This window comes from Poecilia latipinna, unplaced genomic scaffold, assembly GCF_001443285.1.
Source record: "Poecilia latipinna isolate Pla-1442-1.1 unplaced genomic scaffold, P_latipinna-1.0 Scaffold776, whole genome shotgun sequence".
NCBI classification, from domain to species: Eukaryota; Metazoa; Chordata; class Actinopteri; order Cyprinodontiformes; family Poeciliidae; genus Poecilia; species Poecilia latipinna.
The window spans coordinates 191484-219215 of NW_015113392.1; the positions used below are offsets into that span (position 1 = coordinate 191484).

Consider the following 27732-nt stretch of genomic DNA (forward strand, 5'->3'; position numbering starts at 1 on the left):
GCAAATTAGTTTTGCCTCATTTTAAGGGAACTAACCAGAAACCAGATCACACATATCTGGTCTTTTTTTCTTTTTTTTTTTTTTGCAGCTAGCGTCATAATTAAAGGAAGCTAAAAGTGGCCCAGCTAAACTTTACATTCCTAATCACAATCTGGGATCACAGAAGTTCAAAGGTGCATCATTTAAGGTAATAACAGCAAATCCTCACCTGTCACAATGGTGACGTGTTCTGTAGAGACGGACACGTCTTTGCAGACGTCACTGTGCGACGTGACGCTGATGTTGTACACCTGGCCACACTCCATGTTGTACAATGTGCAGAAGTTGTCTCTGGTGGTGCAGGTGGCTGTGAGGCCTTGGTCCGTTTCCGCGGTAACTGTGTAGTTATCGGCACCGGCCGCCTTGTCCCACTCAACCTGACCGATAGCCAGGTTGTACAGACCGGCGATCTGTTCAGGAATGCACGGTTCTGCAACACAGAATGAAGATAAAAAAATTAATTACAATTAAAACTTTTCTTTTATGGTGAAAAAACAAATTACGTGAATCTGACTTTTTTTTTTAAACACTTTAGTCTTACTTATAAAAATGTGTTTTTTTGTAAGGTAAGCTCTAAAGGAAATCTCCAGCATTTCAACATTTATTACTTAATTTCTAAATTTATGGGTTGATTTTTTAGGATTAGAGTAAAAACTAGACTGCAGAGTAAAGGAGAATGAAATACAGTTTTCTCTGTGTTTATTTTAAAGTTAAGGATAAAAGCATTACATTTGCTGCTGTAGAATAATCTCACACTAAATAATTTAGAAAAATCTATATTTAAAATTCAGAGCATTTATTCAAATCGTTATTCTGCACAAATAAAATGTAAAACAACTGCGATTGTGAGAAGGGAGAGTTGAATTTTATTTCAGACTGTGTTTCTCACCCGTCAGCAGCTCTCCGGTCATGTTGGCGCTGCTGCTGCAGCTTTCTCCCTCTGATTTCACCCACACAGAGTAGCTCTGACCACACTGCAGCCCCTCCAGCTCACAGGAGGTGGTGTTGGTCTCGCAGGTGACGCTGTGGCCCGACGCAGTGGAGGCGACGACCAGGTAGGACAGAGCGCCGTCGCTGGGGTACCAGGACACCTGGGCTGTTTTCGTGTAGCAGTCCATCGCCGCCCTGATGTTTCTGGGTTTACACGGCACTGAGAGGAAGGCAGGTGGCAACATTTCAATCAGTGGTTTTAGATTCTACTTTTAGACGAGTCTTAAAAGTGAATATTGAAAAATTTTAATGAGAACCTGTTATGCAACATTCACAGTTTTCATGTTTTTGAACTTGCATTTGGGTTTCTACTGCTTCTAAAAACCCAACCAGTCAGTTTTTGGCAATGAATTGTTTTGGTGTCTAGAAGATGAGCAGTTTCAAAAACCTCTGGAATGAAACAGCACAAATCATCAGGCGCTTGCCTGTTACCTAGCAACCCCAGCCTGTTACCTAGCAACCCAAATTGAGCTCATTCCAGTTCTGTACAACGGCTGCTGGAAAAGCTACCATCCAGAAACTGCTTTCTGCATTCTTGTTGGTTGTGCGGGAGGATCTGCTTTTGGTTTTCAAAGATGTACGGTTGTATAATTGTGGTTCTGTTGGAAGCCAATTTTACGCCTGAGTGTAAACACTGAGGTGGTGGGCGTGGCCAGCAGCACCTTATTTGGATTTAGGGTTTTTTCACAACTGTTAGTCCAGCGGACTAGGTTTATTGGGGACTAGAACTGAAACATTTGTTACATTTTCAGCTGCTGTGGTTCTCTTTCACACAGCATTGTGTCAAATGAACCAAACCCAATGGAAAAACCTGTTCCCCTCCTCGCCTGAGGGGGCGCTGCACCAAGAACTACTGAAGGAAATGACACAGAAACCTCAGAAGACACTGAATGCAACTTCCTTCTTCACAAAATGTAAATAAAATGGAGAAGCATCAGATTTTAGCGGCTGTAGGATTTCTGTTTTGTCTTTGGTAAAAACCACGAGCCATTTCTCCTGTTAGCGCTGGACTCAAGCAATTGCTTTGATTGTATTTACCCAGAATGCCCTGCACTAGGCGGACCAGAGTTATCTTTATTGGTCCAAATCAGAGTTTGGTTTCGCATTCACACCTCACCAAACAAACGGGACCTTACAGGCAAATGGACTAGAGTTCAGTTAAAGCGGACTAAGCAGGGCTAGTGGGAAAGCAGTCTTAAAGTGACAGAGCCCTGGAAGGAGCTCTCATTAACTAAGAGAGAAAAAAAAGCAGTGAACATGTTTTTGTTTCGCCTATAAACCTATCCTAACCCGTGAAAGGAAGAATAACGGGTCACCTTTAAAACCCTGTAGGGGATCAGATTTAGTACTTTGTGTTTTATTTGTAGCTCCTCTCCTACCTGAGGGAGTGTCCAGCACGTCTGTGGGCGGGCTGTTGCAGTATCCGTCAGAGGAGACCACAGACACGTGGTAGATCTGGCCGCAGCCGACTCCGCTCACACCACACGACCCCTCGGTTGTCCCCTGGCAGGTTGTGCTCCGGCCGTAGCTGTCCTGCAGCGTGGCGATGTAGGAGTCGGCGCCTGCGCTCTCAGACCAGGAGACGATGAGAGAGTTGGCCTCACAGTCCATCACAGTGGACGTATTCTCAGGAGTGCATGGTACTGTTGGAGAAACATGACATTTCAGAGGTTAGGAAGGCTGATGACACTCAAAAGACATAAAACATTGAACTATTAGAGCATAGAACCACAGCGCTACCCCAGTCCTTCTCACACTGTTGGTCCGTGGGCGCCCCCTAATGGTCCACGCATGTAAGGGACCGTTTATTTGCCGTGACGTCAGATCTATGTAAGCTTACCGAAGGATTGCGTTTAGGAATAATAAGTGGCTTAAAACCAGGTCAATCAAAAGGAAAAAACAACGTCATTATTGTATTATTGTAAACGGCAGCTAAATATTTATTTATAAAAGTTACTATAAAGCCAAATTAATTCAGTACTTTATGTTTAAATCCATGTTTGAGTGGATTCAGAAAGCAAACATTGAGCTCATACCTTTGCTGATTCAATCAGTTTCAATCCCTGACAGTTTGTAATTATGAATCAAACAGAAAAGTGTCATGGCGGCCATGACACAGCAGAATACGGTGATTTCCACAGCACTGATCCCACGAGGCGTGCATTATTCAGGATGACGGTGCATCATAAGCGACACACACACTTCAAATACATCAGAAAATTTTATATCCTTCCTTCTTCATGTTTAAACCACAGTTGAGTGGATTCAGACTCTGAGGCCATACCAGTCTTGATCGTCACGCTGTCGCTGGGTTTGCTGCGGCAGCGTACGTCCTCGCCGGTCACGGTAGCGTTGTAAAGCTCTCCACACTGCAGGTCCGTCAGATCGCACTGGTTATCAGGCGACCGGCACTCGGACAGGTGTCCGCCGGCGCCCACCGCCCTCACGGTGTAGAGCTGCCCGCCGCGGCTGTAGCTCCACGACATGGACGCCACATTGCTGCTGCAGATCAGGTTGGCTTTGAGGTTCTCCGGGACGCACGCCACTGAGAACAGGGAAATCAGAAATGAAGCTTTCCTTGCAGAACACAAAATGCTTCCAGTGCATTTCAGGACGGACACCTGTCCTTGTGACGATCCCGTCACTCTCAGAGCTGTTGCAGGTCCGGCCCTCGGCTGTCACATGCAGGATGTACATCTCCCCGCATGGCAGGTCTCCGATGTCGCACCCGGCAGAAGACGATGTGCAGCAGCTCGGCGTGCCGCCGTTCAGCTCTTCAAGCGTGGCCGTGTACGTTACCGCCCCGGGAACAGCTGACCAGCTGATTGACAGGGTTCCATCATCACAGTTTACGGTTTCCGTTATGCCCTGAGGAGGACACGGCGCTGCAGAAGGAGAAGAAATTTAACTTTTACACTCACGTAATTAACCAAAAGCTTTCACAGGACAAAAAACATGCAGGCACTGCATGTCAGTATACTGAAGGTTTTGTCAATAAATTGTACAACATGTAGTCAAAACCTGGTCAAGGTTTCTCACTTTTTCCTTCCACTAAATTTTCCATTTGTATGCATTTATGCAGTATTTGCTGTACAGCCAGATTCTTCAGTCTTAGTGAATATCAGCACTGTTCATGATGTTGTAGGCCATAACATGGCAAATAACATCTTTAATTAAAAAAAACCCATTTTGTTCAAACTGCACTGCAAACACAAAATCTGTTTGGTCTAGTTTCTAGTGGAAATACCTCAGTTTACTTGAAACAGGACAAAATTAAGTTACAAGTAACTTTCCAGCAACTTTTAAGTCAATAATTGGTTAATACTGATTCAGATTATTTTAGTTTCACTGGCAGATTATGAGAAAAATGACTTGTTCAATAAATTGCCAGTGGAATTAGGATAATTTTTATGAATAATAAGGAATTATTAACCTAAAACAAGCTCCTTAGTTTTGTCTTATTTCAAGTCTACCAACATATTGGCACTAGAAACTGGAAAAAGATACGTGGTGAGATTTTATGTTTTTGCAGTGTCATTGATTAATTGCTTATTGCATAATGCTATCTACATATCGTAACTATTCATAGTTCAACGTTACTTGCTGTCTGTTTCAGTTCTAATCCTGTAACATTAAGTTTCTTTGTCTTTTCCTGTTGACCTGTTTCTGTGGTGACGGCGTTGCTGGCGGCGCTGATGCACTCTTCGTTCTGGGCCTTCAAGGTGAAGGTGAGGTTCTGGCTGCAGGCTAGCGTCGGCAGAGCGCACATCCCGTCCGACGTGGCGTTGCACTCAAACGTCTGGATGGCGCCCTGGCTGTTTGTTGTGACGATGACGTATCCTTCGGCGCCGTCAGACTCGTCGAACATCACCCAGGCTGAGTTTGTCAGGCAGTCGATCTCCACATCCGACAGCTGAGGCACGCAGGGAACTGAAAGAAACGAGAAGCAGGATCAGAAAATGAGTCAAACTAAGAGTAGCTCTAGTTCAACATAGTTTTACTCAAGTAAGAGTAAAAAAAACTCAAGTGCTGTCCTGAGTAATTGATCACGTTATCAATCATTTAATATTTAAAAATTACCCCATCAGCTGGACCAAGATATAAAGTTAAGTGGAAATTTTGGAGAAAAAAATAATAATAGCAAAATCAGACCAAAGAAACACTTTTCCTAATCAATTTCTTTCAATATAAAACTTCTGAATCTTTATCAACAGGTGCCATCCAAACATGAAAAGAAAAAAAGGAAAACAGACGTTACTCCTGGGGTTCCCCAGGGTTCAGTGATTGGACCAGTTTCTTTTCACTCTGCATTTATTTCTCTTTATCTTAAAATAAAATAAATAAAAAAATGAAGGAATTCATTTAAATTAATCATGGCATTCCCAGAGTTCAATGCTTGGACTGGTTCTTTTTCACAATTTCTGCTTTTACTAGATAATATTTTATTCTGTTGAAATGCAGATTACACTTAAAAGGTTTGTCTTACTAATTAAGATGATTTTAGCAACTTAAAACTGGCTTTTCCTATTTTTTAGGTAAGTCAGAGTTTAATAGAAAGTAAAACATGTTTCTCTGGACCTGTGGATATCAGCGCGGTGGCGCTGTCCTGGCCCACACACGCATCCCTGGACGGCGTGATGGAGACGTTGTATTCGGTCCCACACTGCAGGGTGTGAATGTTACAGCCGCTGTTTGTGCCACTGCAGTTATGAGCGCGACCTTCCTCATCAACCGCAGAGACGGTGTACACGACTCCAGAGACGCTGCTGTTCCAGGTGACGGAGACAACGCCGCTGCTGCAGTCCACACGAGGATGGAAGGACGACGGTGGGCAGGGAGCTGGGTGGAGGAAGTAAAGAAAATCATGATTAACTGAGAAAATAGTAAAGAGTATTAGTTATTTCAAGAAATCCATTGGGAAAAGTCATAAAATGTACTGAAAAAGCAAAACAGGAGCCTTTTTTTAAGAAGCAGAAAATTTCTTATAAAAGTTCTGAGCATGGGTGTTGCTAAATGGGGGGCAAACTGGGGCCGGTGCCCCTTACTTTCACACTTTTACTTCAACAATGAATCAAAAATTAACAGAAATATCCTTTATTGTCCCATAATAGGGAAATTATGGAGAGACAGTAAATAACAGGAATTAGACTCACAAACATAGAATATAAAATATAAACAGAATAAAAAATAAAAATATTGGACAATAAGGGAAAAATGTCAGCATAGCAAATTTTTTTTTACTTTATAAAATATAAAATATTCTTTATATTTCTTTTTTATCTTCTGCTATGCAAGCTATTATTATACTGTCATGCTGAAATAAATCATTGCCACTGATTATGTGACGACCCTGTCAGATGAGCCATTGTGCAGCAGTCACTCTGATTGGTTAAACATTTTGTGATTAAACTGTTGGTTATACATTTTTAAAATAAACATTTATAAACCATCTCCTTATGTAATTTTCCACTGAGTGAAATTAAGAGAAGTGGCTCCTATAATGAGATCAGATCCACCAAATGTTTACTAATTGCTGCTGGCTAGTCTGAAGGAGCTGAGTGGGGGAGTTGTGAAACTTGGAAGCTGCAGCTGAGAGGCGGAGCTGTGAATCGAAGGCGTGGCTCGGTCCACACAGGCGTTTTTCACAGCTGAATGGTTGCCATGGAGACTGAAGGATTTCTCAAACATGCACAAAAGAATCAAGGCAACTTTCCAGGCTTATTTTTGATAAGGGGATTAAGAAAGTCTTTTTTTTTTTCCCTTTTTTGGCTAAAGAATTAAATTTTGCATAACAATGCCCCTTCAATTTGGTTTTGTATAAAAAAATTGCTGCATTGTTTGGTTTTGATTGTTATAATTAGAACTGTAGCCAGTGAGTCTGTCGACTTGTGTTGTGTTATATTTTGATCTCATTCTGTTCCTTTCTGTAGCTGGCCCACCTGTTTTGACTTGCTTTGCAGGGCTGTGGGAGCTGTTGCAGGCCTCATCCTGGGCCGTCACCGTCACATCGTACGTCGTCCCACACTCCATATTTTGCACCAGGCAGTAATTATTTCCCGTGGTGCAGATGTTGACGTGACCCTCGCCGCTCGCTACGGAAGCCTGGAAGCGTATAAAGTAGCCTGTGGATTCCCAGGTCACGTTGAGGAGTCCAGACGGACAGTCGAGATGTGTCTGAATGTTCTCTGGAACGCATGGAGCTACAGAGGAGGCACAAAGAGTTATCTGAAGGCCCAATCACCCAGCAGGTTTAGCAGTTTTTTGCAGAAAACAGGGTAATTATTCATATTCACCAGTGCGAATCGTTTTTATTTCACTCTTGGCTCCAAAGCAGGTTGAATCGATACCGACGACATAAACGTCGTACTTCTGTCCACACAGCAGTTCAGGTATTTGGCAGGTGCTGCTGCTTGTGTTGCATGACCACTGGCGACCATTTTCATTTTCAGCCACGGCCATGTAGGACGTGGAACCCTGCGAGTCTTGCCACGACACCGAGATGTTGTTGGATGTACAGGAAGAGCTGACCACGAGGTTGGTGGGAGGACACGGAGCTGGTGCAGGGAAAGGGATCATTTTTATACACCATCACAGCAGGTGCCACAGGGAAAGCATAGTTTTGTAAAAAAACAAATTAATTTTTAAATTAAATGACACTCTAAAGAGGAACTTTTATGCAAAATTCCCTTTTTTGCACATTTTTGTACTTCCACTTGGGTTTCTACTGCTTCAAAAGCAGCAAAAATGCTTAAAGAAAACCATCCAATTGTTTTTTAGCAATAAGTTCATGTTTGTTGGTTTCTGGAAAATGTAAAAACCTCTGGAATGTAAGATGACAAAGGTCACCTAGCAACCCCGGCCGAGTTCCACCTGTTACCTAGCAACCCAGTTAGAGCTGTGTCACGTTTGGGCAGCTGGTTTTACTGCTGTATGCGCTGTACAATGACTGCTGGAGAAGACAAGCGTTTTGTTGTTGACTTAACATTCATAAACCACTTGCTGCATTCTTGTTAGTTGTGCAGCAGTACTTCTGTTTTTCAAAGATTTACAGTTGTATAATTGCTGACCTGCTGGCAGCCATTTTCAGGTGTGAGTGTAAACACTGAGTTGGGGGGTGTGGCCAGCAGCAGCTTTTTTGCAGCAGCTTTTTTTCCAATCCAAGGGTTGGAAAAAAAACCCCACCTGTATTTAGGGCTGGAACGATTAATCAGATCAATCCCGATTATTGAAATAATCCTCAACCAACTTAGTGATCGATTAATTGGTAACTGGAGTATACAGAGTCAAAATGCCATTTACTGGAAAAACAAAATATTCAGAGCAGAAACTAAGTCAAAGCTGTAAAAAAACATATACATACAGTACATTTAAAACTAATTTGTTTGTAAATATGTTTTATCCAAAACTTGTGGGATAGTTTTAGCTTCACCTGGTTCAAATTCTTAGGCAATAAAATGTTTCTTTCCTTATTTATTTGTATATTTCAATGAATTTATTGTATAAAAAAGGCTTAAATGGTTAGATGAAAAATCCGTAGAGTGCCAGCGTTTTATCCGATTAATCATCAGAATAACTCACTGCTAAAGTTCCAGGCCTACCTGTGTTTATTGTGTTCCAGTACTGGGACGGACTGGGGCAGGTCTGCCCCTGGCCGCTGACGCTGACCCTGTAGCTCTCGCCGCAGCGCAGAGACGTGATGTTGCAGGACGAGCCGTTGGTCGAGCAGCTTTTCTCTTCCGCCATGTTAAAAGGATCGGCCGAGGCGACGTAGTGGAGGATGCCGTTGCCAGGAGTCCAAGACACAGAGACTGCATTGGTGTTGCAGTCCAGCGACGTGTGCAAGGCGCTGTGGGGACACGGACCTAAACAAAGGAGGATGCAAAAGAAAATGTTTTACGTTGGTTTTACCAAATGATAAATCAAAGAACATCAGCTGGTTTATATAGAGAAGGAAAACATTGTCTTTCCAAACATGACTGTATGGTCTGAATTAACTGCATTTTTTAAAAATGTAGAAATTGTGACATGAAGCATAAAATAAATGTGTAAAAATCCATAACAGCTGATGCAGAACGCTGCTGCCGGTGTTCTGACTAAAACCAGGAAGATGGAGCACATAGCATAGCACCATAGCAGCATTCAGCTTCTATGCACCACAAATCTGGAACAAACCTCTGGAAAACTGCAAAACAGCTGAAACACTCAGTTCCTTTAAATCAGGGTTTTCTGCGCCAATTTCTTTCATTTTGGGAGATCGGTGGTGGGGTGATATTTACATGTGAAGCCGATCTTATCTAGAAATCAGCCTCTGTCCTCTTCTGCTCTGCTGTTAGAGAGGTTTGACTGGCAGACCGGCCCACCAGGTCATCTCTGTATGTTTGCAGTTAACAAATGTTGCCAACTCAGCGAGTTTCTTGCTACATTTATCAACATTTCAGACAAAAAAAAAAAAAAGGTATTGGCCAAAATCAGAATTGGCAGGTCTGGCTTCTTAAAGATCGGTGAAAAATCTGCGATCGGTGCATCCACTCTACAAACCCAGCTGCTTAGAGTCGCTTTCCAATCATAACAAATGAAACAATGGCCGACATATTTGGTGTGTAACAGTGGCAACATTTACTGGTCTTCTTAATGGTTCACTGTGTGTACTTTTATGATGTAAAGCAGCCTGACCTGCCTTGTTGCTGACATGAGCTACACAAATATACTTGATTGATTGATTGTATGATTGATTAGGACTCTACATTTTAGACCAGCATGTATATCTAATTGTTCCAATTGTTCCAATCCAATTGTTACTTCATAACAATTGGATTCTTCCTACTCCTGTTTGAACTGAATATGAAAGCTTTGCTTTTCATGTTTGAGGTTGATTTTGTCATTTTTCATGAACTCTTGTCCATCTTACGTGAGCTGAGGGTGATGGCTTCACTCGGCGCACTGACGCAGGTGTCATGCTGAGCCACCACTGTGACGTTGTAGTCCTGCCCACACTCCAGGTTGACGAAGTTGCAGTTGATGTTCTCGCTCTTGCACTGGGCTTCATGGCCGAGGCTTCCCCAGGCGTAGACGACGTACGAAGTGGCGCCCAGCGCCTCGTCCCACGTCACGGCCGTGATGCCGCTTTCGCAGTCCACGCTCGCTTTGACGTGGGTGGGGATGCAGGGAGCTTTTAAGAGAACAGAGATTCATTTGAAATTGTTCAAGGACAATTGTAGTCTCTAAGGATTGGTTTGAAATAAAGTCAATGCACGGACAGTTAAAGAGTTAAAATGTTTTAAATGTCTAAAATAAAGGCCTTGAAATGACCTCAATTCATTAAAGAAATTGTAAGTTTTGTCACTATAAGTAATAAATCAACTGCATGATCATTTTAAAAGAGCCCAATAATTTCTATCTGCATGATGTATTTGTCTTTTTTTTTCCTTTTTTCAAGTCGTCATCGTACGACTTGAAAATGGTCTCAAAACAACAAATTATTGATTATCTCAATAACTTTTATCGTTCAGCAAAATTTGTTACTGGGATAATCTCATTTACTCTTTGTTAGTTTGTTCTTTTGGGACTTTTATACCAAGAAAATGTTTGAGTCTAGCTAGCATTAGCAGCTAGTTAGCATTAGCTGCTGGAATCATGTGAAACTTACTGAAGTAGTTCAAAACAAATAAAAATATTTAAGAATTGGAACCAGCCAATCAGTATTTGCTCTTTAAAAACGTCCGCTTTAAGAAACCCTTCTCAACATATTTCTATGCTTTGTTGTGATATAGGTCCTAAATTTTAATCATAATGGTCTTAAAAGTCTTAAATTTGACTTGATGAAACCTGTAGAAACTCTGTTATTGCACATTTGTCGTAGTTAACATAAATTATGACCAACTGTTTCTCAGTTTGTTGAGCTGCTTAGCTCTTACCGGTGCTGAGCTCCTTAGCAGCAGCGGGTTCGCTGCTGCAGGAGTTGGTGTAGCCGACGACGTCGATGGTGTATTTATTCCCACACTGCAGCTGGTGGAAGGTGCAGTTGGAGCTGCTAGAGTTGCAGAAGCTGGTCTGTCCTCTGCTGTCCACGGCGGTCACCACCTGACGCTGATCTGGACCCGTGTTCTCCCAGGCGACCATCGCCACGGCGGTGCTGCAGTCCAGGTTCACTGAGACGTTGTCTGGTTTGCAGGGAGCTGGAGCAAAAGATCAAGAAAACGTTAATAAAAGAGATGTTATGACAGATATATGCCAGGTTCCACAGGCAGATTATTTCACTTATAACACAGGAAAAATGCCAGAAGTGAAATAATCTGCTAGAGAAACTGGTGCCATTTTTAAAATCTAATTTAAGGAATTACTGACTTAAAATAAGCTCCTGTGGTTTTCTGTAAAGTTACATGTAAGTTAGTTTAGTCTTATTTCATGTGTACTAAGATATTTGCTCTAGAAATTAGACCAAAAAGACTTGGTAATATTTTGTGTTTTACTGTGTAATTAATTATATAAATTCATGACCTCAACACAGAACCACTCACATCTGGAGATATATTTAAAAATCTACAAATGATCAAGCTTATACTTAAGGTACGCTACTATTGCATTTTTGGAAATAAAATGGTTACGTTGTCGTTTAAAAAAGGAAGTATTTCAAAAAGGATTAAGACATTAAATGAAAATTTGCAGAATGTTCCTTTCGTCTACCCAATTAATCATTAATCATCTAAATAATCAATTACTAAAATAATCAGTAGTTGTAGCCCTCTGCTAGATTATCCATGTGATTGGATAAATCCCTTATGTTTTAGCAGAAGGTGGAGCTGAATCTGCTTTGGTTTTCTTTACCTGAGTAAATCTGGTAGTCTGAGCCATCGATGGTCCCGCAGTCGATGGAGGCCGTGGTGACGGCGATGCTGTACAGGACGCCACATTTCAGGCTCTGGATGGTGCACTGAGTGCTGGCGGAGTCGCAACTCGCACGCGTGTTGTCGCTGCCGATGGCGATGGCCGTGTACATGTCAACGTCACCGAGGGTTCCTCTCCACTGCACCGAGAAGGAGTTGGCCGTGCAGTCGAGCTCTGCTTCCACCTGGTCAGGCAGACACGGAGCTGATGGAGGAAGAGGCTGGTTATCAACCAATCAATCAATCAATCAATCAATCAATCAATCAATGAGCAGAGGAGGGCAGAGTTCCCAAAAACTATACTCAAGGTAGCAATATTTCAACTTGTTTTTACTCTAGTAAAAAGTGTCCATCCAAGAAATTACTCAAATAAGAGTAAAAAAGTATTTGGTAAAAAAAATCTACTCAAGTACTGAGTAACTGATCAAATTATCAATCATTTCATATTTACATCATCAGACGACCAAAATATGAAGTTAAGTGGAAATTTAGGTGCCTTAATTATCAAAATGACAATAATTCATATAAGTAACAAAATAAATAAAATCAGGCAAAATAAAATTTATCCAAATCAGTTTCTTTCAATAAAAACTGATGAAACTTTAACAGAAACTGCAGGTGTGTGTCTGTCTGGTGGATTTTGGTTAAAATGTGTTTGCTTTTCATTCAGTGGGTAGAAAATCCAGAAATTTCACTGAAGAGAAAAAATACTTAATAATACTTACATAATAAAATTACTGAAGTAGAAGTAAAAAGTACAGCGCAGTAAAAATACTCCAAAAAGTGAATTTAAGTAAATGTAACTGAGTAAATGTAACTAGTTACTAACCAACTGTGCTTCTAAATTAATTTATCAAATTATTCTGAGACGAGCAGACTAGGAATGCAATGTGTAGATTAATGAGTAAAAATAATGTTGATTGTTCTTAAAAAACTGAGTTTTCAATTGCATCAAGATGGAAACTGGGCTTCATTTTTCATAAGCCGAGTTTAAAACCAAACACTTTTTTGCATCAGCTGTGCAAAACACTAATTATATAAACATAATTGTTAATTCTCACAATATTACACTTACATATTTATATAACATAACAAAACAGGAACATGTTAGGTTGTTGAATGAAAAATTAAAAGATGAAAAGATTAATTTATGTGAATCCCTCTTGAACAGAGATGCTCATAAAAATTACTGTCAGGTCAGAGATGTTCAGACTTTATCACCTTCATAGCACATCAGCAATTTTTAGAGAAGTTAACGCTGCTCGACTGAATTAAGGTAAAACTTCAGCAGCTTGAAAAGTGATTATATTTTAAAACCGGACCGGATAAAGTTTTTCCTGAAGTCCTTATATCTCGCCGCCATCTTTAATTCTTGTATCAACGGATCCGATTAAGGATGAGCAATGGCGCCCTCTGCTGGTCGACCGCCAAACTACCACACTGAAAGGGCTAAATAAATTCGCATAATTAAACTTAAGACATATTTGTAAAATACAACAAAACAGGAATGCATCAGGTTGCTGAATAAGACATAAAATATGAAATAACTGAAATATGTTAAATACTAAATCCCCAATTAACAGAGGTTGAAATTACTGTCAGTGAGGAGTGCAGACTTTCTCACCTTGGAACATTAGTTATTTTTGGTTGAAAAATGAGAGCTATTAAAAATAGAGTCGCTTGATTTTGTTCAACGGTTTGTCGATTGTTTATTTCTAAACAGAACCAGATAAAGTGCATTTTCTTGCTAAACCGGGTTCCGTCTGAGTGGCTTCTCTTTCCTGCCGTTCCTACATAGCGCCGCCATCTTGTATGTCTGTATCAACAGCTCTGCTTAAGGATGACCAGCGGCGCCCTCTACTGGATGGAGGCCAAACTACAACACTAAAAGACTACTCGGATGCTATTAGATAATCGATTACAACTAATATTAATCTAATGAAGCATTAATCTACAATTAATCGTAAATCTGTCAGAGCAGATTAAAAAACACAAACAAACACAGGTTTTCACTTACCTGAGTCAAAGGTCAAAGCAGTTGATTGGCTGCTGTTGCAGGTTACAGTGGAGGCGACCACAACGGCGGAGTACTGGTGTCCACAGTCCACCTTTACGGAGCAGCTGGTTGTGTTGGTAGAGCAGGAAACCACGTGACCGTGCGTACCGGTGTAGGTGGCGGTGTAGGAAACGGCGTATCTGCTGGGAGCCCAGCTCAGAGTCGCCAGATTGGTGCTGCATTCAGTTTCTACAGTCAGGTTGGTGGGAGGGCAAGGAGCTGAAAACAAGAATAATAAAAAAAAACTGCACTGAAAAGGGGATAAAACTTTAATTTGACAACTATAGATCATGAAATTTGATTGGAAGTCTAGCACAAGAAGAATATATATTCAGCCTTAAATGAAAATAGAAAATAATATAAAATTCCAGTAATATTGTAGTTATATTTAAATATTATTTCCAATTATACTGCAAAGAAAATGCAGTCTTACCAAGTATTTCTGGTCTAGTTTCCATTCCAAACAACTTAGTGCACTTGAAATAAGAATAAAACTAACTTATAAGTAACTTTTTAGCAAGATATATTCGCTTGATTTAAGTCACCAAGTGTTTAATATTGATGGTCATTTTCTAGTTACAGTGGCGGATTATTTCACTTCTTTTTTTTTTGGAGGAGGTACCCATAAGGGCAGAACTTCGACTCGGCAAGAAATTTAATGTTTTTGATTGTTGATCCAATGTTGTGTTCTTGTGCTTAATGATATAAAGCATTCTGAAATGCCTTGCTGCTGAAATGTGCTATACAAATAACATTTTATTGATTAATGAGAAAATGTCTTGTTATAAGTGAGATAATCTGCCAGTGGAATTACATTTTTTTTAATCAATTATTATTATTATTATTATTTACTTAAAATAAGCTCTTATATCTTGAAGAAAAGTTTTTTACATCTTATTTCAAGTGCACTAAGACATTCAAACTAGAAACTAGACCAAAAATACTTTTCTGTTTTTGCAGTGTACATTTAAACATTATTCTCCCTTAAGCTGTCAACCGCATGGAGTGCGATTGACAGCGCTAAGACCCGCCTCCTGGCTCTGACTGGTTGAGAAAAGAGATATTTTTTAAGGAATATTTTTTATCATAAAAGTTACAAACTGCAGCTTTAAGAAAGTTTGTAGAGTCTAGAGCTAATTTGCTAATCTCAGGTCAACACAAGCCACCTGTAAAATGGTGTTTGTCCTTCGTATTCCATCATGAAAATCTTTTATTTAATCAAAAGTATTTGACTGCAGCTGGTATGTACCCGTTTCAGCTTCGATTTGCTCGCTGAAGATGCTGCTGCACTCAGAGTTCACTGCGGCGACCTTGAACCTGTACATCTCGCCGCAGCGCAGCCCGCTGATCACGCGGAACGGCTGAGACGACGAGTAGTTGGCGGCCGACCCGCCGTCTTTCTGGGCGTAGATGAAGTACTGAGCTCCGGTTTCCGGACTCAGGGCCCAGCTAACGGTGATGTCACTGCTGCTGCAGGTTGTCACAGCCGCCACAGCGCTGGGCGGGCAGATCACTGTAAACAAGACGGAAAAATATATGTTATTCTATTTGTTGTGTAGTAAAAGTTCACATAAAGTAATATTTAATTTCGACTTCATTGAACCACAGAATTCATAAAAAAATGCAGAACATCATCTCATTTCTATTTAGAAAGAAAATAATCAATTATTTCTATTGCTATTTAGAAATACATAACTAATTTGCACCTATAAACATGTAATTTAAAGCATTTACATATCGCTATGAGCAAAAAGTATATGGAGGACAGAGCATGTAAAATTGGCGTTAAAATTAGAATAAATACTTCATAAAGTAATTAATGTGTCAAATGTTGCATCAAAAAATAAAACAAGCAGAACTTTCCCAACTTAAGTGATAATGCAGTACAGTATAAATTAATATTTATCATTTTCAACAGTATAAGTTTAATATTATAACTATTATTTAATTTTCCAATTTATTCATAATCTTACCATTTCTATAGTTTCCTTTTCTTATTTAATTACTTAAATTTTCTACTTATTTGATAAAAGTTTATTCACAATTTAATTTTTCTAATTTTTTGCACATTTTGAATTCATTTGTTTTTTAGCATAATATTTTTTTATTATTCATAAATTATATTCTCCAGCTACAATATTGTGTCTCTGTGTCATGAACTGTGGTTGTTGGTGATGGTGAGAGAGACGCCGGGAATCCCAGGTAGTCATGATAAGAAATGATTTAATGACAAAAACCAGGAGGAACAGAAAATCACTGGTAGCACAGGAACAGAACACAGACGTGAGACACGACGACGATCCGACAAAGAACACTGACAACAGGTGGGACTAAATACACTGGGAGGGTAATCACAGGAACGACACACAGCTGGGATCAATCGAGACAGACTCAGGGGAAAACAGGACTAGACAGACAGAAACTACACAGATCCTAACACTCTGTCTATTTTCAAATGTCCTTTTTTTATAAGTAAACATATTTTCCTCACTCTTTTCTTTGTTTAACTCTGCACTATTTTTATTTTTTGCATTTTGCCTTCCAACAGGTTTGTGTAGCTTTCAAAATAAATATTTTACCTGAAATCATTTATTTTTCAAAAAAACAAAAATAAAACAATGTAGTACTGTTTAATTCGGTGAACAGAGATTGTCCGATGTGAAATGTTCTTTTTAATGTGAAAGGAACCAAAACGGTTGACTTATTGCTAAACAACGACCACAGTTTGTGTGTCTGACCTGTTTTGAACATGAGCGGGTCACTGGGTTCGCTCCGGCAGCCTCGCTCTATGGTTGCCACGGTGATGGCGACCGTCTCGCCGCAGTGCAGGTCCGTGAGCGAACAGTTGGTTCCGTCGGTGGAGCAGCTGTGGACGTGTCGGTCCAGGACGGAGGGCACGGTCGTGACGTAATACTTCTCGGCTCGCAGCGCAGCGTCCCAGGTCACGTGACCCACGTTGCCAGCGCACTGCAAAGACGCTCGGATGTTTGTAGGAGGACAGGAGCCTGAGGGAGAGATTTTATGAAATATTACTTTGCTATGCTGCAAAAACACAAAATCTGACGACGTAGTTTGTCTATTTTCTACTGCAAATATCTTATTGCACTTGAAATAAGACTAAACCAATTTACAAGAAACTTTTCAGAAAGATACAGGAACTTGATTGGAGAACAAATCTGGAACAAACTTCCAGAAAACTGCAAAACAGCTGAAACACTGAGTTCCTTTAAATCAAGGCTCACCTGTTTAGAGTTGCTTTTGAACCATAAAAAATGAAACATTTATCAACATATTTCATACGTGTTGATGATTTTGATGATGGAACTCGATGTGATGTTTGTTCCTGGTTTCTAAGTTGTTCTTATGACTTTTGTTTTTATGATGTGAAGCAATGTGAACTGCCTTGTTGCTGAAATGTGTTAAACAAATAAAATTCATGAATTCATTGAATGAAAAACTACTAGTTCCACTGGCAGATTATTTCACTTACAACTTGTAATTTTTCATCAATATCAATCAATTGTTTACTGAAAACAAGATTTTATTTCTTGCTGAAAAGTTACTTGTAAGTTAGTTTTGTCTTACTTTGAGTGTAATAAGACATTTAGAGTAGAACTGAAACAAAGTTACTTTGTAAGATTTAGTGTTTTGGCAGTGCATTTTTATTATCAAGAATGTGTTTCACATGTTACTACACTGCAAAAACACAAACTCTTACCAAGTATTTTGGCCTATTTTCTAGTGCAAATATCTTGGCACACTTGAAATAAGACAAAATTAAGTTAGAAGTAACTTTTTAGCAAGATACAGATACTGGTTTCAGGTCAATAATTCCTTAATATTGAAAAAATACTAGTTCCATTGGGAGATTATTTTACTTATAACAAGACATTTTTCCAATGTTATAAGTGATAAATATTCACTTATAACAAAACTGCCAGTGGAACTAGTAGTTTTTAATCGATATTTACTTTAAAATAGTTTTTATTTTTTGCTAAAAAGTTACTTGTAAGTTAGTTTTGTCCCATTGCAAAGTGTAAAAAAATATTTGCACTAGAAACTAAAAAGTACTTGGTAAGATGTTGTGCTTTGGCAGAAGAAAGAACATTCCCCACATCCTCTAGGGGGCGCTGTGAAGTTACAGTTTGACATTTATGTCTCACCTGCATTATAGGTGTACACCTGCGTGTCTTGGCCTTTGCACTGGTTAGAGGAGGGGCTGACGATGATCATGTAGGTTTGAGAGCAATGCATGTTGGGTAATAAGCAGGTGGAGGTGTTTGTGGTGCAGCGCTTCAGGTCGCCGTCTCGTCCAGTGGCCGTCACGCTGTACAGCACCGCTCCGTCGCTGGGCTGCCACCTCACCTCCGCCGTGTTGTTCTCACACAACAGGGACGCGTTGAGGTTGGTGGGAGCGCAGGGAGCTGACAGGAAGTGACACCAAACGGGGCTTTATTTACAGTACAGATCTACAGTTGCAGCCCTAAAGTAATCGTTGGCTGCAGACCAACGTGACTCACCGGTCTGTATGTGAGTGACTCCAGGAATGCTGCTGTTGCAGCTGCTAGCCATTGATATGACTTCTACTTGGTAGTTGCGGCTGCATCGCAGCGGCGGCAGAGAGCAGTCGGTGTCCTGGCTGGCAGAGCAGGAGACGGAGTGGTCGCCCGCGTGGGCGCGAACGTAGTAGCTGTCCCGGCCCAGAGCCTCGTCCCAGCTCACCAGAGCAATCCCAGATCCGCAGTAGTACTGGTACTCCACGTTGCCCGGGGTGCAGGGCGCTGATGGAGAGAAAGCAGCTCCAATTTAATGGAAACTATGGAGACAACTTGGTCTCAAAAAGATTCAAAAAGCATACAACAAGATTTGTAAGTGTACAACATAATTCAGAAATGCATGAACGTGTACTTCAACACTGAAATAAGAATGAAGTTTCTCATATTGACACGCTTCAAACTGTATGTGTAGTAATACTTTACAAATACAAATCTGCAAAGGCGATGAAGAATTCTGACTTTTATCTGAATTTACACCTTTTTCCTCTGAATTCCTACTTTTGATCTCAAATATTAAAGTCAGAATGTTATGAAAAAAATTTAAAATTCTGAGATAAAAATGTTAAATTCTGAGAATATTCAAAATGCTGATAAAGTCAAAATTCAGAGAAAAAAAGTCACAATTCTGAGAGAAAAGTTAAAAGTCTGCAAGAAAAGCCCAATTTCTCAGAAACTGTCATAATTATGTGATAAAAGTCAAAAATCAGAGATAAAAGGCAATTTTGAGGAAAAAAATTACCATTTTATCCGTCTTGTTACAGAAGTGTGCTACACAAATAAACTTTACTGATAGATACAAATCTTGTGCACATTATGACTCTTGAGCCTAATTTAGCTCCATATAAGTTAATGTATTTTTGTGTTGCTCAAACCTGTGATAATCTGGAAAGCAGAGCTGGGTTTGCTGGTGCACTGGACTCCGATGGCGACAGCCTGGACAGTGTAGGTGTGTCCACACAGGAGATTACCCAGAATGCAGCTGCTGTTGGTGGAAGAGCTGCAGGTCAGCGAGTGACCCCGGTCGGACGTAGCATTGACCGCTACGCTAACGGCGTCCTTATCCTCAACCCATGAAACCAAAGTGTGGTTAGTGACGCAGTAATGAGAGTAATTCTTGATCACTGGAGTGCAGGAAGCTGCATGGAAAGAAAACACAGAATATGAGTCGTGTTATTTAGAGCGACGTCTTAACGACGTAAATGTTTAAATTAAATGCTAGAAAGTTTAAAAATGTGTGTTTTAGTTGGTAATCCGGCAGAGTCTGAGACACTTTCTCTCCCTTTGACATTCAATTTTACCCTTTTTCTTTAAGTTTCTTAAATTTGCACTTTTTTTTATGTTAAGGCAATTGTTAATATTTCATGTTTGAAATCTAAGCTAGGTGACCAAGTCAAAGTGATTCAATCAAATGTTTGGGTGAATTTGATGAGTTTTTGTCTCATTTTAAACTATTTTTAATGCAATGGAGCACAACCACTGTGAATTAGGTAGTTAAATTAATTTCTAAATAAATATTGAAATGTGAATCAATTATTTGTACATTCAATCATTTTTAGATTTAGATTAAAATAATACTGGTGGCTTTATTTATTTGGTAAATATATAAAATATCTATATTTTAACAAACAATTTTATTGTAACAACATATAATACATAACCATGCATATTATTCCTATTTTTATTAACTGCAGAGTATTTTCTACTACTTTTAATTGGTAAAAATATTCAGTTTGTATTTTGATTATCTTTTTTAAACATCAATGACCGTTTATATATTAAGACAGGGCTTTTAATTTACATTATAATAAATATGTTTCACATTAATTAATTTAAAGTTTGGTTTAAAATTGTTTGGTAAAATTCCAAGAACTTAAATTTACGATATTCAGTGAAAAAAGAAAATATAATTTTGGTCCAGTTTCTAGTGTAAATATCTTAGCAGACTTGAAATAAGACAAAACTGATTCATAAGTAACTTCTCAGTAAGATGTAAGAACTTATTTTAAGCAAATAATTCTTTAACACTGTTGGAAAAAGGTCCAGTTATTTAATTTATAACATGGCAAAACTTTATTTTTATAATGGAGTAAGAAAATTTTCATGAATATTAAGGACACATTTACTTAAAACAAGCTAATGTAGCTTGCTGAAAAGCTACTTGTAAGTTAGTTTTGTCTTATTTTATGTGCGCTAGGATATTTAAACTAGAAACTGGACCAAACTGACTTGGTGAGACTTTGTTTTTACAGTGTTCTCACCTGTTACTATGCTGGTTTTGGCCAGAATGGAGCTGTTGCACTTGGCGTCCCCGGCCAGCACGGTGACGGTGTAATTCTCTCCACACTGCAGCTCCCTCAGCTCACACGAGGTTCCGGTCGAGTTGCAGGAGTCCACAAGTCCGCCGGCCTGAGCGACGACCATGTAAAGGTTCGCTCCGGCGCTGGCGCTCCACGTCACCGTCGCCACCTCAGAGAGGCAGTTCAGAGACGCGGCGACGTTTGCAGGGTCACATGGAGCTGGAGATGCATGCAAGCAAACAAAGATATGGTGAATAAAATTAAAACCAGGTTTCCACCTGAATAATCATCTCTTTTTTTTCAGCTCAAGTGGCATGAATTGTTTTCCAAGTCAACTGCATTGCACAGAAACATTAAAAAAGGAAAAGAGGCTAACAAAATAACTATGTTACAAAATGTTTCTTTAAAAACATTTTACATAAATCAGTGTAGTCACCATTTTGTAAAGTTTATAAATTCATAAGTTATTTTTGTTATATATGAGTTTGTCAGTTAAAATTAAATATATTTCATTTGTATGGATGGAAGTCCATTTCTGGAAAAAATAAAATAAACATAGAAATAAGTCTCTTATAATTATGACTAAGCTATCTCATAAGTATGAGGTTATTATTTATAAGTATGAGATAATAATAATAATCTCATACTTATCATGCAGCTTAGTCATAATTATGAAAGAAATGTAAGTGTATTTCCATACAAATGAAACACATTTCATTTGTATGGAAGTACATTCCATACAAATGGAAATGTATGAAATTTAAATACATTTATATTTCATCTACAAATGAAGTACAAATGTATTTTATTTGTATGGAAGCCCATTTCAGCCACTCTGATGAACAAAAATAAACTTGTCTCATACTTATGAAATAGCTTAATTATGAGACAAGTTTATTTTTTTTCCATCAGAGTGGCGGAAATGGGCTTCCATACAAATGAAATACAAATGTATTTCATTTGTATAACTTATGACTAAGTTATATGGTAAGTTTGAGATGATAACAATCTCATACTTATCATATAGCTTAGTCATAATTATGAGAGAAGTCTATTTTTTGTCATCAGAATGGCAGAAATGGTCTTCCATACATTTGTAATATTGTGGATATAAAAACATTTGGGAAGAAAATATAACTGTATGCAATTGAGCTACAGTTCTCGTAGTTGATGTGGAAGAAAATAAATGATGACTGATGGAGCAGGAGGTAATTATCATCAATTACCATGGAAAATATTATAAAATATAGAAAAATTATACATATACTAGTAACTGCCCGGTACTAAATGTAATCTTTTACCAGTTTTTGCAGAGACAGTGCTGCTCTTTGTGCTGTTACACCTGTCGTTGACGGCCACCACGCTGAAATTATAAGTCTGAGCGCATTGCAGACGGGTGAAAGTGCAGGTTTGGTTGGCGGTCAGACAGGAAGTGGAGGCGCCTCCCGGTCCGGTCAGGGTGGAGACGTAGTTTGTAGCTCCGGCAGCTGCAGCCCAGGACGCCTGCAGGGTGTTGGTGGAGCACTCCACGTTGCCTTGGACGTTCACTGGGACACACGGGACTAAAAGAAGAAGACGTCAATCAGAAACGTGATTATACATCTTCCCACAAGTCTGAACCGGAAGAGATCCGCGCCATCTTGGTAGGCAAGCGGCGCACGACGCATAGCGGACCCATGGCCTCGAGACCAACATGTGAACTATGGGAGGAGATCTATGGATACTATACATACATCGTTCTCATGTAATGTCACACTTCTGCAAATTTTGTAACTGACAGCCATCTTGGGAGGCAGTTGCTAATGGAGTTGCTATGACAACAATAAACAATCCACAAGCTTAGAACTGGATCTTGCCTCATTCCTATCAAACTTACAGATAAGCTAAGTACATTACAACTACTAGAGTACTCTATCCACCTCTGTGTAATACTAACATAAACATCATTGATATTTACTGTAGCACTTACTCCTGAGCTAGCAAAATTAGCTTAACTAATGTAGTTTTTATCTGCTGGCTAAGGTGGACATGGAGCCTACGTGTTTGTTACTAGATGTACTTACTTTGCCAGTCACCAGAACTTTGTTATTCACATGAAGAGTTTGTTTACACATTGATTTCATGAGTCCATGGTCTTCCGGCCATGAAGCTCCTCCATGTTCCTCACTCTTCCTCTTCACTAGCTAGGTAACTGTTTGGTAGTATGAGATCGGAGGCAGTTTGTCCACATCGTCTGACATATTTTCCTTCTCCGTCTCATGTGGGTCGATCCTGACACCAGCCATTTTGTTCATGTATCTTTTTATAACATTTGTCAAGAATATCCGCATATTTTCTTTTTGCTGGCCTCGTTAGCCGCAGGTCCGCTATGCTTTGCGTTTGCCTACTAAGATGGCGCGGATCACTTCGGGTTCAGAGTTGTTGTGACTTTGTATCGGGTGGGAACGGTTCTGACTGGTGAACGTACCTGCATTCACAATCTGCGGGACGCTGCTCCGGCCTTCACATGTGCTGCTGATGGGCTTCACGCTCACGGTGTAGCGCTGACCGCACTGCAAGCCGGCTAAAGTGCATCTGTAGTCGTCCGTGAAGCAGCTAAGCGCGGAGCCGCTATCAGACACGGCGCTGGTGCTGTAGTTGACCGGGAGGGACCCAGGCGTCCAGCTGATGCTCAGAGCGTTGGTGCTGCAGTTCAGCTGGGTGATTACGCCCTGAACGGCACATGGAGCTGAACAAGACAGAGGAATGACAGCTTTTATTTGTGTCGTTAGTGGTACCCTCTAACTATCAGCATACTGTTCAATATGATGAACTGGCCTGTCACAATAACAAATAAATTGTGCCAGAAGTTATTATGATAAATGATAATATTGTTGTTTTGAGACCATTTTAAAGTAAAATAGTCGTAATAACGCAAGACCACATGACCAAATGTTAATAAACTTTAAATTCTAATGAGCATTTAACACTGGAACTGGAAGATATCTTAAATATCCAAAAATAAATAATAAAAAATGAATTATTAAGTTTCTGTAAACAAAATTGCCCTTCAAAAAAAAATTAGAATAGAAACTATCGTGCTAATTTTAATTTACATTTCCACAGGCTAACTTCTAGGTAAAGTAAATAGGAGACATCAAGAAAAATTCCTTAGAAAATTGAAGAGTTAAAACTAATAAGTGGAAATGAAAAACATAAAGGTTTCTGTGTTTCTCACCAGTTGTGTGATTGACTGGTTGGCTGTCTGCAGTTCGACAGTCACCGTCTGACGCCGACACGGTGAAGCTGTACTGTTTGCCGCATTGCAGGCCCTTCAGCTGGCATCCCAGCGTCAGGCCGGGGTCACAGGTCATCGTGTGTCCGTCCGAGCTGCTCGCCTTCCCAGTGTAGGACGCAGCGTTGGGGCTGCTGCCCCAGCTTAACTTGGCAGAGTTATCAGAGCAGTTAATCGAGGCAGTGAGCTGAGACGGAGGGCAAGGCTCTGCAGGGAAAAAGCAACTAATGTTAATTGGTTTGCAGCAAATATAAATCTGAAAAGTGTGGTGTGCATTTTATTCACTTTGTCTCAAAAGACTCCCTATATTTAGCCGAATTAACTAAACTAAGTAAAAGCTGATTTGGGTCCAGCAAAGCTGACTTTTTAGTAAAGGTTCCTGGATAAACGTTGTTTGTCTCATTATAAAAGTTTGTTATAAAAAGATTTGAGTTCTACTTTACATTTTCCATTGTGAGAAAATTATGTCAGTCATAGTTTTGCCCTGATTAAAAATAATCATTCTTGAATTTCAGTTGGGAGCCGCACAAAACAAGTCTAAGGACCACAGATAGCCCGCGGGCCGCACTTTGGACACCCCTGGCTTAGAAAAAGATAAATCTATATAATCTGATCTCTACAAATACACACCTGTGGTCAGTTTCACTGGCGTGCTCCTCATGCTGCTGCACAAGTCATCCATGGCGACCACGCTCACATTGTAAACCTGGCTGCACTTTACGCCGTCCAGCCGGCACGATGTTTCCGTGGAGACGCACGTCAAGCGGCTGCCTTGCCCGTCCACCGCCGTCACGGTGTAGTTCTGGGCTCCGCGGCTCGACTGCCACGCCACATCCACAAACTTCTGCCCGCAGCTTCTGCTTGCCACCACGTTGGTGGGCACGCACGGCGCTGTGGGAGTAAAACCACCGTTTAACCCCCATCTGCCCACCATGAGGAACATGGAGGCATTCATTTACACATATGGAACCAAATCAGGGCTTTACTCACCTTCTTTGAAGTGAGTTTGAGAAGAAAAGCTGACACAGCTCTGGTTGAAGGACATCACCTCCACTGTGTACTGCTGCCCGCAGTCCTGTGAGCCAATCAGCAGCCTGGGTTGCGTGGTGTTGTACCGGGTCGTCGTCTTGTTTGTGTCTGAGATTACGGCGATGTAGCCCTCTGCTTTTCTCTGCGCATCCCAGCTGATGTTCACGGCACCAGAGCCACAGTTCACGTTCACCTGGACGTTAGACGGACCACAAGGAACTGCGCAGAAATGAGAAGAGCGACGTGAAACGAGGTAAAGTGTGGATCCTGAGTGATTAAAATAAGACTGCATCGAAAAAACTCAAAATGTTATCAAGTACTTTTGGTCGAGTTGCTATTGCAAATATCTTAGTTCACTTGAAATAAGACAAGTAACTTTCCACCAACATATAGGAGCTTGTTTTGAGTCATTAACTCCTTAAGGAGTCCTTCCATTCACAAATAATTTCACTTATAAGACATTATAATCATTTTATAAATGAAATAATCTGCCAGTGGAACCAGGACTTTCATCTTCTGAGACTAAAGTCAGAATTCTGAGGAAAAACATCCAAATTTTGAAATTAAAGTCAGAATTCTGAGATTTAAGCTAAAATTCAAAGAAAAATTTAGAATTCTGAGATCAGTCAGAATACCAAGAAATAAAATCAGAATTATTAGATCAAAGTCAGAATCCAGAAATTAAACTTAAAATTTTGAGAAAAACATCAGAATTCTGAGATTAAAGTCAGAATCTTCTTCCATACAAAAACGATCACGGTGCATTTGTCCAGTAACATAAGTCTCCACTTTTCAAATGTTTGTTTTATTTGGTCACAGCCTCATGTTTGCAGCTGATGTTGCTCCTACCAGACTCCATGTAGACGGGCTGAGACGGGACGCTGTAGCAGCTGGTGGCGTCGCTGTGAAACACGGAGACGCTGTAGAGGCGGCCGCATATCATGTTGGGAACCTGACAGCTGGTCGTGTTGGAGCTGCAGCTGAGCGATCCGTAAGCTTCGTCAGTGACGGTGGCAGTGAAGGAGTTAATGGGCGAGCTCCACCGCCAGGAGATCAGAGCTGTGTTGGAGGCGCAGTCCAGGGCGGTGGTGACGTTGTCTGGAGCGCAGGCAGCTGGAACGGACATCAGGTTCAAAACTTTACGTTTCAAACATTCACGTAGAAAGCATTTTCAGGCCACAGCAAATGGGAAAACAGCACAGAATAAACGGAGAGGAACAAGTCAAAACCGCTCCTGATTTCCCTTTCTCCTCTCTCTCTGTGTCGGCTTTAAGGTACACACAGGCCCGTTGCCGTAGCAACCGACTGACACAAAACTCCACCAACTGACTGAGCAAAACTTACGCTCAAGTGCATCAGGACTCAACACCAATAAACATTTACCTCACAAAAATACAGAAGGGGATTAGGGCCACTGGAAAAAAAATAATTTAGACTTTTTTTCCTCAGAATTCTGTCTTCAAATTCAAAATTCAGACTTTTCTCAAATTTCTACATTTCTTCTCAGAATTCAGACTTCAAACACAGAATTCGGACGTTAAACTCAGAGTTCTGAGTTTGAACTCAAAATTTAAACTTTTTTTTCTCAAAATTCAATTGTTTTTTCTTTAAGATTCAGTTTTTTTTCCAGCTTCCAGTCAGAATCCTGAGATTGAAGTCAGAATTCAGAGAAAAAAGGTCGATTCTTTTTTCCCAGTGGCCTTTATCCTCTTCTGTAGAAATGCAACACCATTGGACCTTGTTTTCTGCTTTTCATAGTGTTTCATACCAAAGCGCTGTATCCCTTTCTGCTTTATTTTTAGAAACTGTGTACTGTTGCTCAGCTCCTCTGTTACTGTACCTGTCTGTAAGGTGACCATCTCGCTCTCTGAGCTGTTGCAGATAAAGTTTGAGGAAATAACGTAGACGGTGTAGTTGGTGCTGCACTTCAAGCCGAGGATGGTGCAGGATGGAGTAATGGAGCTGCAGCTGCCGATCACATTGTCACTGGACTTTGCAATAGCAATGTAGAAAGCCGTTCCACTGTTCATCTTCCACGACACCCTGATGGAGTTGGACCCGCATTCCTTCGTAGCCAACACATTCTGGGGGACGCACGGGACTGAACAAGAGGCAACAAATTACATCCAGTCTCTGTTACTTTTACACCTTTCCCATAAAAATTGGTGTGTAAAACAAGGTTTCCCCTCACCTGTCTCAGCAGGAAATCCCAAACTTGGAGCACTGGCGCATTCGTCGTCGTACGCCGTGATGGTCATGGTCATCTGATCTCCACAGAGGACGTCCTCCATGGCGCAGCTGTTGGACTGTGAGCTGCAGTTGTAGCTGCTGTTTCGGATGTTTCCCTGAGCCTCAACGATGTAGCGCAAGGCGCCCTCAGCGTGGTCCCACTTGCTGACCAGAACTTTGCTGCCGCAGCTGGCTGAAGTCTGCAAATTCTGGGGGATGCATGGCGCTGGAGAAAAAAACAATACATTAGAGGTTATTTCATCAAATTTAGAATAGATCAGATTAATCGTGATTAATTGATTGTAGAAATAATCGTCAACCAATTTAGTAACTGGTCAATCCTTAATCGTTAACTGGAGTGTAGATGCGCTGCAGCATC

The 27732-nt window shown here is 40.4% G+C and overlaps 1 protein-coding gene across 1 annotated transcript in view; it reads right to left on the reverse strand.

Annotated features, from left to right (window-relative positions):
- fndc7b (fibronectin type III domain containing 7b) overlaps nt 1-27732 on the reverse strand; it is a 64694-nt gene that overhangs the window by 21094 nt on the left and 15868 nt on the right. The window contains exons 9-36 of the mRNA XM_015046365.1: nt 27316-27579; nt 26965-27225; nt 25974-26237; nt 25086-25343; nt 24726-24986; nt 24039-24302; nt 23289-23549; nt 22123-22383; nt 20783-21040; nt 19397-19660; nt 18489-18749; nt 18132-18392; nt 16707-16973; nt 15218-15481; nt 13930-14187; nt 11854-12117; nt 10944-11204; nt 9938-10198; nt 8628-8891; nt 7323-7583; nt 6969-7229; nt 5608-5868; nt 4690-4959; nt 3651-3914; nt 3314-3574; nt 2409-2672; nt 929-1189; nt 209-469 (exon numbers count right to left, since the gene is read on the reverse strand). Of these exons, the coding sequence (XP_014901851.1) occupies nt 209-469; nt 929-1189; nt 2409-2672; nt 3314-3574; nt 3651-3914; nt 4690-4959; nt 5608-5868; nt 6969-7229; nt 7323-7583; nt 8628-8891; nt 9938-10198; nt 10944-11204; nt 11854-12117; nt 13930-14187; nt 15218-15481; nt 16707-16973; nt 18132-18392; nt 18489-18749; nt 19397-19660; nt 20783-21040; nt 22123-22383; nt 23289-23549; nt 24039-24302; nt 24726-24986; nt 25086-25343; nt 25974-26237; nt 26965-27225; nt 27316-27579 (7341 nt within the window). The remainder of the gene's footprint in view (nt 1-208; nt 470-928; nt 1190-2408; nt 2673-3313; nt 3575-3650; nt 3915-4689; nt 4960-5607; nt 5869-6968; nt 7230-7322; nt 7584-8627; nt 8892-9937; nt 10199-10943; nt 11205-11853; nt 12118-13929; nt 14188-15217; nt 15482-16706; nt 16974-18131; nt 18393-18488; nt 18750-19396; nt 19661-20782; nt 21041-22122; nt 22384-23288; nt 23550-24038; nt 24303-24725; nt 24987-25085; nt 25344-25973; nt 26238-26964; nt 27226-27315; nt 27580-27732) is intronic.